General features: G+C 36.3%; 1 protein-coding gene across 4 annotated transcripts in view; it reads right to left on the bottom strand.

Moving 5' to 3' along the window:
- CHL1 (cell adhesion molecule L1 like) overlaps positions 1-14924 on the bottom strand; it is a 288040-nt gene that overhangs the window by 117493 nt on the left and 155623 nt on the right. For all 4 annotated transcript variants that reach the window (XM_020979269.2, XM_020979271.2, XM_020979272.2 and 1 more), the window contains exons 3-4: positions 4787-4964; positions 561-666 (exon numbers count right to left, since the gene is read on the bottom strand). In XM_020979269.2, the coding sequence (XP_020834928.1) occupies positions 561-666; positions 4787-4877 (197 nt within the window). In that variant the 5' untranslated portion in view covers positions 4878-4964. The remainder of the gene's footprint in view (positions 1-560; positions 667-4786; positions 4965-14924) is intronic.

Genomic DNA, 14924 nt, shown 5'->3' with positions numbered 1-14924 from the left:
AGAAAGCACCAAGGGAGGAACTTCCTCTGTCAATCTAGGTCAGAACCTTCTCTTCAAATGATCAAGTTAGAGATTTGCCCAGAAGAAAGAATTGTACAACTGTTGACGATTTGGAACCCTGTTTTCTGCTACAAATTAAAAATAGGTTTAATTCACTGATCAATTGAATAAAAATTCTCAAAATAATTATGTGTTTGTAGACATATGCATCACAATTAAAAAAAATAAACCCATCACAATTTGTGAAATCTCAGAATGTTACAGCTGTAAGGCACTTTTGAGGTCACATAATTCATTTTAATTTTACAGATGAAGAACTTGAGTTCAATGAGTTCAAGTGACTTGCCCAACATCACACACCAAATCAGTGCAACGCCAGGAGTAGAACCCAAGTCTCTTGACTCCTGACTCAAGATTCTACCTTAGATTACAAAACATTGCTCTTAATTTGAACTGATGTAGTTTCTTAGTGCAAGATTAACATGTCAAAATAAAAGACAAAATAGACTTAAAGAGATATTGTATATTTTCTAAGTTTAATCTCGTGTAGTAATACTTACGTTGGTTCTGGGTTTCCTTTGGCTTCACAGACAAACTGAAAGTATTCATCAAAAGGAAATGCGACTTGTACTGTTGACTGTTCTGTGATTGTTGGGACCTGTTTAACTAAATTTAAAAATATGCATTTACAAATCAGACTTTCAAAATCATGTTAAAGCTGACATTGCAAGAGCTATAATCATCTTTGCTGACTACCATACTTGACAAGTAAAAGAATCAGCAAAAATTTGAATATCACCCCACAGTCAGAAAGAATATTTTATGCTTACAAACACTTTTTACTATTCATAGTCTTCGCTTACTCTATAATTTGTTATATACTTGCAAGTTATGGACAAGTGCTTTTAGCTGGACATCTGTACAGCAATCTAGCTTTTCTTCAACTCCAGTAGGCAGAACAGATTTTAAGAGTCACAATTATGAAGTAGAGTTTTAATTATTTCTTTCTAATACTTCTAATGACTTTGAGCAGGACACGCATAACTGGAGATCTTAATATTAGTGCCATGTTTAAAAGCAGAGATTTAGGGCTAAAAGAGTGTAAAAGCCAGTCCAATTTTTACAGTCCTTGGTAACACAGAGGGGATATGAATGATCAAAGGCAAAACAACTAAGGATTGAGAAACTGCAGGCTAGAACCCATGGCTCCCATTTCTGTTCTGGTACTATTTGTATTACATTACCTGCCTCTATTTCTGTTTTCTATCCAATTAAATTGAACTCTCTGTACATCATTATAGTCATTACTGCTTGTGGTCAGGGAATGGGGCCTGGATTATAGTCAACCTGCAACCTACGTGGTTGTAAAGGCTCCTTAGAGTGACTATGTTCCTAGAATGCTGCTGCTGCATGAAATCAGAGTGTTATTTAAGCTAGTAAATAATTGGTGGCAGTCGTAGTAACAGTAGTAGTAATAATACTACTAGTAGCAGTAGAAGTAGCAGTACTAGTAGTAGTGTTAGAAGTAGTGGTAGTAGTAATAGTAGGGATAGTAATAGTAAAAACAGCAGCAGTAATAGCATAAATAAGAGTAGTAATAAGGATACTGACGTGGTGGAATGACTAGAATCCAGACAGGACTTGTAGTCAGGAAGATCAAGTTTGAATCCTGCCTTACATACTTAATAATTGCAAGGCCCTTGGCAAGTCACTTAATGTCTCTGTGTTTCAGATTGTTCACCTGTAAATGGAGGATAATAATAGCATTTACCCTTCAGGGTTTTTGTAAGGATTAAGCTAGCTAACATATCTCAAGCTCTTTGCAAACCTTAAAGAAGTGTATAAATGCTAGCTAGTGGTGTAAGTAATATCTCTAGGAGCAGCGGCTGATATTTATATCATTCTTTAGAGTTTGCAAAAATGTCTTAATCCTCACAAAAACCCTGCGATGTAAGTGCTATTTGTATCCCAAGAGATAATAGAATTATGACATAAAAGAAAAATGAGGCTGAGAAAGCTTAATTGATTGGTTCAGTCATAAACAGGAAGTTTAGGAGAAACCTGTAGAGCTACAAAGAGGATATAAAATTGTGAGACCTTAGTAGTAGCATTTCTCTCACTTTTAGTTTTAGCTTTCCCATCTATAATGTAAGATTGTTTTTATCAACATCCTTAATAATAATAATGATGATGATGATGATTTCACTGTGTAGATGTAGAAACAAATTATTATTATCATTACTGCTATTACTACTAATAATAATATCAGGTAACATTGATATAACCCTTTCAGATTTATAAAATGATTTACATACACTATATAACTGGTCATAACAATTATTTTGGGAAGTAGGTGCTATCACCATCCCTATTTCAAAGCTGGGAAAACTAAATCCAAGAAGTTAGATGATTTGCTCAGGGCCATATACCTAATTGTCTTAGGTAGGATTTCACCTCAAGTTTTCCTGACTCTAAGTCCAGTGCTCTATTTATTTCACTACCTCAACTAGACCACCTCTAAGCTTTCTCTCAACTAAATGTGTCTGTCTCTTTGTTCATCTGTTGACTTTTCCCATGGTATAAAAATATTAGTTCAAGTCCAATCTTCAGGCATGAGATATGCATAAATGTTCGTATTCAATAATTGTATCCACTGGGGTGCACTGCTTGTATGTGGCTATGACAAGTGTTGGTCACAGTTTAATCAACTTTATTGCCCTTCAGATTACATGGCTCTGCATTATACTTCAAGGTGATGAGGAATAATTTATCATGGTAACCATCCTTTAGATATCAGTTAATACCTTGTGAACACCATGTTTATTAGAATATTATTCCTTTGCATATTTGCCCAGCTTGTAAAGGCTCAGAAAAAGTGAATTATTCAGGGAATGGATTTAATAACCTTCGGGTATTTATAGGAATATACGTTCAACATTTTAAATCCTTTTCTCCATAGTTAGGGCAATTACAGAGGCAGTAGACTCTTTGACATTCAAATGGAATATCTGAGTCAGCTGCATTTTCCAAGGAGGACTCTAGAGCCCCTGAAATGCATGTAAAAATATTCAGTGCCTCCAAAAACATTCCATCAGTATTTGACAACAATTGTTTTCAAAGTACATTACACTCCATGAATACTAAGGATTTTTAACAATGAAGCAAGACAAATAGGTGGTGCAGAATAATCAGTATTTTGTAGAAATCCCTTTTCCTCAGATGGAGCTGATGGAGATGCTGCTCAGAGGAAGAAGCAGAATGACTTAAGGGGAAAGAGGGAGGATAATCAAAGGACAAAAGATCTATATTAGAGATCCCAAACACAGATGGGGTAGGACTGGCAAGGAAAAGGGAGAAAAACCAAGTCTCAGAGGTTTACTTTGAAACCAAATCCTTTTACTTACTCATTGTCTATTAAAAAAATACCATGAAACCAATTTCATTTTCAAAAATGAAAGAAAAAATCAATGAGCCCCACCCTCCCCCTTTTTAATATATTAAGAACTGGAAGGGCCTTTTAACCTCATATAGTCCAACATTTCTGTGTTACAGGGGAGAAGACTCAGACACACCCAGTGACAAAGTAGTGGGATGCAGTAGAAGAAGGCATGGATTGGGATGCAGATTTAGGATTGAATCCCTACTCTGTCACTTGTTACTCTGTGAGCTCAGATCTCATATATAAAGTGAGAATGATAGACTCTATCCCTCTTCCTCCTGTTCTTCCTTACTTCTTTCCTCCTTCCTTCCTTCTTCACCTTCTCCCTCCCTTCTCTTCTCTTCCACAAACTTTTATAATATATCTATATCATTTTCATCTACCTCCATATCTATCTTTCTATATACCTGTATGATCTATATCTCTCTCAAATATATCTCTAGATGTACATACACTTATACATATATATATATATATATATATATATCTAGATATGTATATCTTCTAGAGACAAAAAAAATAAAATGAATAATCATGGCAATCTAAAGAATCTGAAGCCTTCTTTGAATTTTTTTTTGTCCATAGTTGATAAGATCATTTTTGAGTACACACACACACACAGACACATACACACACACAAATTATCCTCTTCAAAAACTTTTATTTAAGTGTAAAGGGAAAACAGTTTAAAACCAGAAATCAACTTTGGATAACTGCTGAAATGGCAACTGGGTAGGCATCATGCCACCTACAAGAGACTCTAGTCAAAGGAGACAGGAGGGACAGGAGGGACAGCCTTTCCCCATCTTGGATCCTAGCCTCTGCCAGACACTTATCTGATTTGTTTCCAGAATGAAGGGGGGAAAGAAGCAGAAGTCACAGAATAATTACAGTTGGGTCCACCTCAAACAATTTAAAAGGATAGGAGTGGTTCTTTGAGTGGCATAGAGTTCTCTGGATCGTGAAGTAGAGTCACATGGAATTTCAAGAGTTTTTCATTTCCCAAAATATAAATTATAACAATGATTTGTTAGAGTTTAGTGACTTCATTGAAATTCCTGGTTGGGGAAAAAAAAAAAAGAAACTCCTCTAACAACACAAATCATCCCTTGATACACAACAAATATCTTGGAGAATTCCCTGGGGTCTTGAGAGGTTAAATGAATTGTCCAATGTCAGCCAGCTAGCATATGTCAGCATCAGGACATGGAGCCAGGATTTCCTGGTTCTTAGGCCAGCTTCTCTGTCCACCATATGCAACTACCTTTCATTCTGTTTGCTTTTTGTTTTTCAATTTATCTTCTATCATAGCTTTTCAACCAATATTTATTAGGTCCAAAATATTACCTGAGATTGGTATTTCAATGGCTGTCGTTAATTTTAACATGAAGAAAAGCAGACATCTAATGTATCCTCTTCGGGTTAGCTGCATCTTCATAGCTGTAGGAGGCTGGCAGTCTAGTAAGAAGGAAAGGTGACTGAAGTTCTTTCACCCTGTATTCCAAAGGAAGTAGAGGATTTGAACCTAAAACATCAGAAAACAATGACAACAACACTTATTAACCCACGTGCTCTGAAATATGATTAAATTCCTGAAACTTCATATACAAGGTCTATTGCCATTTTTAAATTTTTTTTTTCTGACATGGCACTTTCTACATGTGTACACACCCCTCACCCTTGACCCAATATCAATTATACTGTGGGCACAGCAACATTGTCTCACACACTCTTAGAAAGAAAAGGTCATTTAAAGCATAGGATTTTGGTAATCTTGACAATTAATATTTGTTGTGTAACAGAAGGAAGTGTTCCAACTGGAGAGTACTCTATTGTTCTAATGAATGGAAAACAGTACAGCAATGACCCCATTCATTATCATGACCTCTTTCCATTAATTCTTTAAAACAGAGTAGCTAATCCTATTTGATTCATTAATATTCATAACAAATATGAAGCTTTGGTATTCTTGCTCTTTCATTCTGGGCTGTTAAAATTCACCAGCCTGGAAGGAACAGGATTAGAGAAGGGAGAAACAAATGAATGTGGGCCAGTCCAGTTTACTAACATTCTTATTTTGGTCAAATTATGAGCGGTAGGAATATTAACCACCTTCATTCCCTTATGGTCATCTTCCATTAAGCTTGGAAGCTGATTTCTGGAATTTAGAGTAGGAAGGAATTTAAGAGGTTATCAATTCCAACCCCCTCATTTGACAGATGAGAAAAAGAAATCCTAGAGAAATTAAGTGGTTTGCCTAAGGTCCAACAGGTAGCAGGAATCAGAGGCTGAATTTAAAACCAGATCTTCCTGACTCCAGGTCCAATAATACATAAACTACATCATGCTGTCTGTTGTCTTCTATGACTTAAGAATTAATAGAGGAAATCAAAGTATCACTGAGAAGAGAAACACATCCCTACAAAGTGCAATATGACAATTTGTGAAAACATAGGGTACCTATTTTCCAAATTCCCAAACTGTGTAGATTACACCCAGAAGCTGGGGAAAACAATAACAATGACAACAACAAGGCAGGGCTGTTTTGAGGTTTGGGGGTAAACAGGACAGAATATTCAGGATGAGAGTGTTGGCAACAATGTTATATTCTACAGAGAGTTCAAAAAGGATAAAGATTTCATAAACATCAGATCTGGCAATTAAATATTATGGGTAACTTTGTAGTGATGAATTTCATTTGAGGGGAAATCAGACTGCAAAGGACTAAGAAATGAGTGAGAAAAAAAATAAGTTGTCTTCTTCCTTTTTGCTTGTCTCCCTCCCCCCCTCCCTCTCCTCCTTCTGCTTTTCTGCTCTTCCTTGTCTTCCACTTCTCCATCTCCTCCTTCTCCTTCTTCTGCTTTGCTTCCTCCTCCTCTTCTCCTTCTTCTCCTTCTCCTCTTTCTCTTTCACCTTCTTCCTTGAAGCTTATCTTCAGAAAGGAAGATTGATATAGTACTCTACCTTGAGGACATGGTAAGAGTTAGTAAAAGCTATCCTTTTCTTATGATGGGAAACACTTGAGCCTGTTTGAAGGCAGACAGCAAGGAAGAACACAGAGAAAATTCTGACGTTAGAGAGAGATGTAATGATTGATGGAGCTGTCTGCTGGAGAAAAAAAAAAGGAGAAGAAATAAAGGACACATATAGAGGGCTAGCCTTTGAAAGGAGAAGGGGCACCTCATTGTCTGATGCTGGAGGAGGGAAAAGGAGATAATGGTGTATAGTATTATGGTAAAAAGAAGGGGGAAAGTATGAGGTCATGATGAATGTCCTCTGTTTGTTTCTCCAAGTAAGAGTTAAGTTCCCCAGCTGAGTGAGTGTGGAGAAGAGGTGTGATAGGCCTGAGTGGAAAACAGAGTAATTTTCCTCACAACAACCCTAGAAAGTGACGATTGGAATGATTATTTTCCTTATTTTGCATATTAGTACACTGAGGTTTAGAGAGATTAAGTGCCCAACCTGACATTATTAGTAAGAGGCAGAACAGGGACTTGAGTAGGAGTCTTTAACCAGTCAGACCAGTAGTCCTCGTGCTACAGGGGTGGGGAACCTGCAGCCTTGAAGCTACATGAGGCCCTCTAAGGCCTCCAGTGTGGCCCTTTGACTGGATCCAAACTTTACAGAACAAATTGGATTCAGTGAAGGAGCCACACTTGAGGACCTAGAGGGCCACATATGGCCTCAAGGCCTCAGGTTCCCCACCCTACATATACATATACTACAACATATGTTTGTCGCTTAATAAAAAATAATTCTTTATTCAACTGGAGTTTTTTCTGTACTCAGAGATTTATATCTTTAAACGGTGTTATAATCACTGCTTTGGGGGATGATATCACTTCCACCCTCAGTATGCTCAGCTGTTCTCACATTTAAGAACAAGCAAAGTTGTTTAAGGTTGCCCACAGAGTTGGCAGTCATAAAACAAGATAGCTAGTGCAAGGCTGTGGTTCACATCTAAGATAGAATGGAGATAGAGGGGAGAAAAAATTACTTCCTTCTCATTTTAATGTCTCTTTTTCCTTTGTGAAAAGATGATGAGGGAAGGAAGCTTATGCAACTTCATATAATTATATGGTCCCCTATAATGGCAATTCATTATTTACTATTTGGTTCCATTAAGAGTTGATGTGGATTGTTTTAGGGGCAGTTCATTTCTTTGTTTAATGAGCTGCCCTTTATTTGTGAAGATCAACCATATATTTCCAGATTCGTACACCATAAATTACCCTTCCTGAAGCAGGGAATAAAAATATTCGACATTGCAGTAAGTAAGAAAATATTAAATTCTCATTAATCTCCCAAGTGGGTTAGTATCCTCAAATACCTCTAATTATTATATCGAAATAGTTCATAGATACTAATTGTTCAATGGTGATGAGCTACTTGTGGGAATTTTAAGGGTTTTAAGAAGACAGCCTCAATCTCAGCTAAATCATATAGGAATACTTGAAAGATCTGTAATTTTGTCATCAAAGGAAACTCAACAAAGATTTGATAGTTAAGCCCTAGAGATTTCTATATTTCTTAAGATTTTATAGTTATGTTTGTTATTATCTCATTGTTCTAATATTTTAGTTTTCTTTTTTAAGTGGTGTAAAAATAGAAATGACCCAGGAGCATCTCTATATTGTTATTTTTCTTTTGTTTCAATATGCAACAGAATTGTACAGGTACACAGCATTTTTTTTTTGCTATTTTTGTTGAATATATGTATGTTTTATATATACAAATGTGTATGTGTATCTATATAGAGAGACTGAGAGTGAAGACAGATACAGAGACAGACTGAATAAAGAGAAATAATTAGTCAGAGACAGAGAGACAAATAAAAGGACACAGAGACAGAAAAAAAGAGAGACTAGACCCATCACTTCAATAATACTGGGAGCTAGATCTGCTACAGTTATCGTCATCTTGTCTACAACGTACCTTCTTGAGACTTCCTAGGATCACAAATTCTGTCCCTTTCTCCATGTCTCATTCTTCCTCTGTCTGTATGTATGTCTCTCTGTGTCCTTATCTGTCTGTCTGTCTCTCCTTTCTCTGTCTTTCCCTGTCTCTTTTTTTCTCTCCTCCATCTCACTTCTCTCTCTATCTCTCCCTGTTCTCTTTCTCTGTGTATCTCTGGTTTCAATACTGAGATTTCAACCAATGTCTTCCTTGCTCGGAACCCAGTACTCTGTGCACTTAACCAAGCTCCTTCTTGTGAAGTGGTCTTATAAAAACAGGGTGGTGACTCCTGTTCATATAATGCAGAACATGTCTAAGTCAACATCAACAAAGCTATCAGTCTCCTGGAGTTGTTTAATGCTTAATTGTACATGTGACTGTACCTTTTTATAAGATTCTGATTTCATTTACTGGAGATATGCATGTTAATAGGATATTACTTAAAAGCCACTAGTAATGAGAAATTGACCCCCTGCAGGGGTAGTCTCAGTAAAAGATGACAAAAGAGAGAACAGAAATACCTTTCAGATTATAGGAAGAAAAACTCTTTGTCATTTCATCATGCAGGATATGGAAAAGGCCTGCCTACTGCATATATCTATTTTGTAACATATGATAAATCTAATTTTAAATCTCAATTTGTCTTTCCTGGGCCAAAAATGAGTTTCATATCACATTCTAGAACTCAGTGAAATAGCAACCAATAGACCTGGTGCAAAAGCTCAATATGAAATGAAAGATGAATAAGATTCTTGGGCATAGCCAAAACCAGTAGCTTCCCTCTTGACAATGTTAAGGCCATTTAACTCAAATCCCATGTGTTTGGTAATATAGCCCTAGAGCAGGCAAGGTTTTAATTAACTATCTGTGAAAGCTGGCAACAAATAAATAAATAAATAAAAAATCTGTCTGCCTCCTGCTGCTCTTCTGTAGAAATAATAATAATTTCCAACTTACTTCCCAAGGGGAATGAAAGTTTTTAGAGTCATAACAGACATACTGGTCACCAGATTTATTTCCCAAGAAAATAAGAGGAATCTAAGTGAGTGATGGTTGCCCCATGACGATATTAAAAAGAAAAATAAAGAAAAGCAAAACAGATGTTGAAGAAACCCATATGTTCCATTCATCTTGAATTAGAATCAAGAAAAATAAATGTTTCTATGTAGTAGTTTTTGTGTGTTGCCTTCTGTAAGAAAAAAAAAGAAACTATGCATTATATTGTGTTGTATCTATTGTTGATGTTGTCATTATCATTGATATCACCATGTGAACCACAGCCATCACCATCACTACTACTACTAATACTACTGTTACTAGAACTTCTACTGCTACTATTGCTGCTGCTACTACTAGTGCTATTACTGCTGCTACTATTACTACATATTTCCAGGAAAATTCTGAACCAAATATACAGGGCCCCCTTTTAGTAGTCAGCATAAATCAGAAGTAGAAATTCTCTCTATTTATTTGGATAGTATCTGTACTGCTTTTGTCCTTCAAGTTATGATTGCATATTATGTCTATACTGTAAGCCACCTAATGTTCAATTGGTAAGAGGAAAAGGGTAAAAAAATGTTTCATATTAAACTCCTAATTTTAATATCCGAAAGGTCCCTTGTGGCACAACAAAGTTAAGAACTCTGGTTTTGAATGCTTATGATACTATTTATGTGAACATGAGTAAGGTAGTTTTCTCCTAGGCATAATGGGGATAATAATACTCTGACACCTATCTTAAAGGGATATCATGAGGAAAGAGCTTGGGAAATATGAATGGGCTACAAAAGAAGTGCGGTTATGAAGCTGGGAAAGCTTTAGATTATCAATAATAAGAAGAACAGATGAAATCAAAGAGCTATTTAAATCTGAAGAGAAAGAAAAAGTTGAAGAATTTGAGGTCATTGAAAAGTGTCACTTAACACAAATTCCAGAAATTATACTTAATCCCTGCATGGATGAGAACCTCAATAATGATGCTGCAAAAGACTGAAAAGATGAGCTTGCTTAGATTGGAATCTTAAAAAAAAATTTTGTGTTGTTATTTTGAGTTGTTATTTATCATAGTTATAAGGTGAATTAAGTGAGGGAAGGATGTGCAAAGTTACCAAACACACTTTCGCCTCCAATGCCATCTGGGTCTAGAATGAACACATTCTCCCCATAATTTGTCAAAAATGAATGCAAAACTAAACTCATTATCCTTCTTCCCAAAAATTCCTTTCTATTTTTCCCAGCTTCCATATTACTGTAGAGGGTTCCACTATCCTCAGTCACCTAGGCTTGTAACCTAGCGTGTCATCAAAAGCTTCTCATTCGTTTTCATTCCCAATATCCAATCAGTTGCTAAGTCCTTTCCTGTTTTTACCTTCTCAATATCTCCCATATACATTGCCTTCTTCCCTCTGTCACTGCCACCTTTCTGGGTAGGCCTTCATCACCTCACACACGGACTACTCCAATAGCCTGCTGGGTAGTTCCCCAGGTTCCAGTTGATCCTCCACTCAGCTGTCACAAAACAAACCCTAATGACTAAGCCCTTTTGTTAAGTTCATGTGTTGCTAACACATAAAAGGTCCTTTGATTTCATTTTTGGATTTAGCATTTTCTCTAATCCTCATAACCTCTCAAACCTCTCCAAGAAGGATTATGAACAAGAGATGAAATAATTTTAGTTGTCTCTTTGGTCTAGGTCACCAAGAACCCAAATGAGGTAAAAATGCAATCCATAACTATCACTCAGCACCCTCTTCCCCACTGCCCAGTGAGTTACCATTATGGTAGCAGGACTAAAAAAGCCTGTTCACAGGCTCACAGCAGAGATTCAAACAGCAAAAATTTGCTCAGGCAGCTACAGTAGTGAGGAGTTCTACAGCAGATTGGAGCAGGAGCACTCTGTGTGTTAACAGAACTCAGTCAGAGAATTGGAGAAAAGAGGGACCTGTGGCATGAGACTTGTGTGAGGCTGTGAGACAGCTGATGAAGCCTGAGAAAGAGGGTGTATAATTCAAATAGGGAATATTCCCCCACCCCTCTCCTCCCCACAGAAATTATGTCACTCACTTCATTTATGGCAGAGACCAAGGCTGTAAATCTTGACTTGCCCAGCTAGGAAGAAGACTGAGACAGCTTGGAAATTCAGCCCCCAGGGATACTCTTAAAGGGAAGGGGGTTAGAAAGTAAGCAATACAGAGAAAAAAGGAAGGAAAAAGACTATAATTATCCAAGATCTCAGAAGGAAGAAAATCAGCTAAAGACTTTGAACAAAATGAGATTGAACAATAGTGTATGTGAGTGTATGTATACACACACACTCATGTGTATGCAAGCACATGTGTGCACATATATGCATATATGCACATATATGTACTATATATGTCTATATGCACTAAATACACACACTGGCATGCATGCGCATACACGTATATTTAGTAGTTTCAGTCATGTCTGACTCTTCATGACTTCATTTGGGGTTTTCTTGGCAAAGATACTGGAATGCTTTGCCATTTTCTTCTCCAGCTCATTTTACAGGTAAGGAACCAAGGCAAATAGGGTTAAGTGATTTCCGCAGGGTCACACAGCTAGTAAGTAGAAGTGTCAGAGGCCAGATTTGAACTCAGGTCTTCCTGACTCTATCCATACTGTACCACTTAGCTGCAGGTATGTATGTATGTATGTATGTGTGTATGTATGTATGTGTGTGTGTATGTATGTATGTATGTGTATGTATGTATGTATGTATGTGTTTATATAGGCCACCTAAATGCTTATGTATGCATGTAAATATACATGTATGTGTATATATACACACACATTGTTATGTGTGTGTATGTGTATATATACACACACATTGTTATGTGTGTATGTGTATATACACACACATTGTTATGTGTGTGTATGTGTATCTCTGGGTGTATGTGTATATGTGAGACAGAATGGAATACTTCTTACTGATAAGGTTAAAAAAACCAGGCATCCATGAATAAATATTTCAAGAAAAAGGAAAATGGATGAAAACCCAATGATTCATAGGACCATATGGATTCTGAAAAGAGTATAGAAACTAAATGGTTCAAAAAAGAAATAAAAATATTGAAAGAAAATTAATGACCTGAAGAGTAAAAAAATTATTGGCAGAGTAGAAAAACTTGAATACATGTTAGCAAATCTTACTAAAGAAAGAAAAGACCCCAAATGATCATGAATGCAAATTCCTGGAAGTGAAGGACAAATTGGAAGAAGAGAAGTAGAAGTAAAAATAATATTAACAATAACAAAATAATATAAAAATAAAGCATGATTTCCACATGAGAAAACACATTGATCTTGAAGCCAGGATTCATAGAAACAATTTATGTTTATAGGACTCCCAGAATAACATAGCAAGTCAAAACTCAAACTTCATAATGCAAGCCATAATACTGGCACATTTCTGAACACAGAAAACAAGCTGTCAAATGAAAAAATTGAGAATGACTCTAGAAAAAACAAATGAACAAAATTATGCTGTAAACTCCAAGACATATAGTGATAAAATCTAACATGTACACTCACAAACAGCAAATTCTGTACGTGACCAGGATAGAGACCTTCATTTATAAAGGAAATGAAATTCGTGTTGTACCAGTTACACTCACCATAAACCACAAGAATTAATTGTTCTTCCAAAGAATAAAGTATAAGATTCAATTCAAACTGACTTATCTTTCAAATATGATTCTCATCATTCATGAAAAAAATAGATATTCAACAAAGAGGTGTTTGAAACGTTTTTAGAAAGAAAACCACACTTTAAGCAATCAATTGTTCCTCAAACATCCCTGAGAGCAACAAAAACAACAAAAAGGTAAGTAAATCAATCAACCGAAAATAACAAAAATAAACACCAGAGAGATCATGAAAAGATTTCTTTCTATATGCATACAAGACAAAGGGGGTGAAAGCAGAAGTGAAGATGAAGAAATAGGCCTGAAACATTCTGGGCTAAAACAACATTCCTCTTACAGTGAATTGGTGGTGGTGGTGGCGTCTTTGTTGTGGGACAAAATTTCTGAATGTGAACTTGCATAAAAAGAGGAGGGGAGAAGGAAGTTAGAAGGGAATGTGGGATGTTCCCTAATGAAGTGCAAGTTTAGTAATAAAGGGGTAGGGGAAGAAAAACAAATCTCCCATAGTGTCTCAAAAGAGTAGATGGAGAAGAATAGGTGAAGGGACACAGGAAGGGTTTGGAATAAGGGGGAAGTAATGAAGAAATATTGTCTCAATGACGGGAAATGTTACCACAGTGTATATAACTCTGGGCCTGCAGTTAAGTAGAACCGAGTTCAATCTGGCCTCTGACACATACTAACTGTGTGATCCTAGGCAAGTCGCTTAACCACTGTCTGCCAAAGTTTCCACAACTATACAATGGGAATAATGATATCAACTATCTCAGTGGGTCATAGGAAGAATCAAATGAGATACTAATTCTCATATGTTTAGCACTATGCCCAGAGCAAAATAAGCTCTTAGTAAATGTTTGTTTCCTTCCCATGGGAGGAGAGAGATATTTTATTAAGGGAGATGAGGATCTTATATTGAGTATAATCTTCTGTGGTGTACTACTTAGAGAGACCACTCTTTCAGCCTCAAGAGAAAGGGAATCAACTTCTGATGACAACCAACACCTAAAGGAGTTGAAAGGCTAGACTCAAGGAAGAAATTTTGAGAGAAATGGGGGAAAATGACCAAGGAAAGGGCAAAGGTCAATAAGGAACTACAAAATCAGGGACAGACATAGGTAAATGTCTACCATGGGGCAAAATTCTCTCTGTCACCAGCAAGAATTGGCATTTCTAATACTGGGGCACAACAGGAAAAAAAAGGAACAAGGAAAAAGATCTACAAATGGTAAAGAAGAACCTAAAATAGGTTCCCTAGTAGCTTTAAGTCTTTGAAGAATATTGAGAATAAAGAATTATATAAGGATTATGGGGGGGGCAGAGTGAATGAGTATATAGAATAAACAGAACAAAAAATTTTAAAACATTAAGATAATGAGGAAAAGAAATCTTTAGAAAAAAGAAAAAGACTTTTTAAAAAGAGCTAGAAGTCAAAATCAAGTTGAATAGGATGAAAGGGAAGATTTTACTTGACTGCAACTGCAAGAAAAAAAAAGAAAAATGAATGTTGAAAACTAAAAATAAATAAATAAATTATTGAAAAAATAAATTGCCAATGTACTAAGACTCAAGGTTTCTGCAGAAACATCTGTTACTATTAGGCTTTTGTAGCATACTAGATTGTTTGTGGTGCATCTCTTGTTTGGGTGTTGTCTTCAGGGAGACTATGATTCCAAAGGGGTTCAACAGATGAGAAAGGTCAGCACTGCGCAAAATTGTGAAGCCAGACACTTGTGTCTGTCCTTTCATTGATTGCATTCCCTTTCTGCAACCTTTTTTCACTTGGCTGAATCACCTTCCTACTTGTCCCAAAATTCTAAGACTTTTTAGTGTTTTCGTTATTAAAGAGAGGGAATTTCAAGAAT

This window comes from Phascolarctos cinereus, unplaced genomic scaffold, assembly GCF_003287225.1.
Source record: "Phascolarctos cinereus isolate Bilbo 61053 unplaced genomic scaffold, phaCin_HiC Scaffold_4;HRSCAF=312, whole genome shotgun sequence".
Taxonomy (NCBI): Eukaryota; Metazoa; Chordata; class Mammalia; order Diprotodontia; family Phascolarctidae; genus Phascolarctos; species Phascolarctos cinereus.
This window is presented reverse-complemented; position numbering and strand designations above follow the sequence as displayed.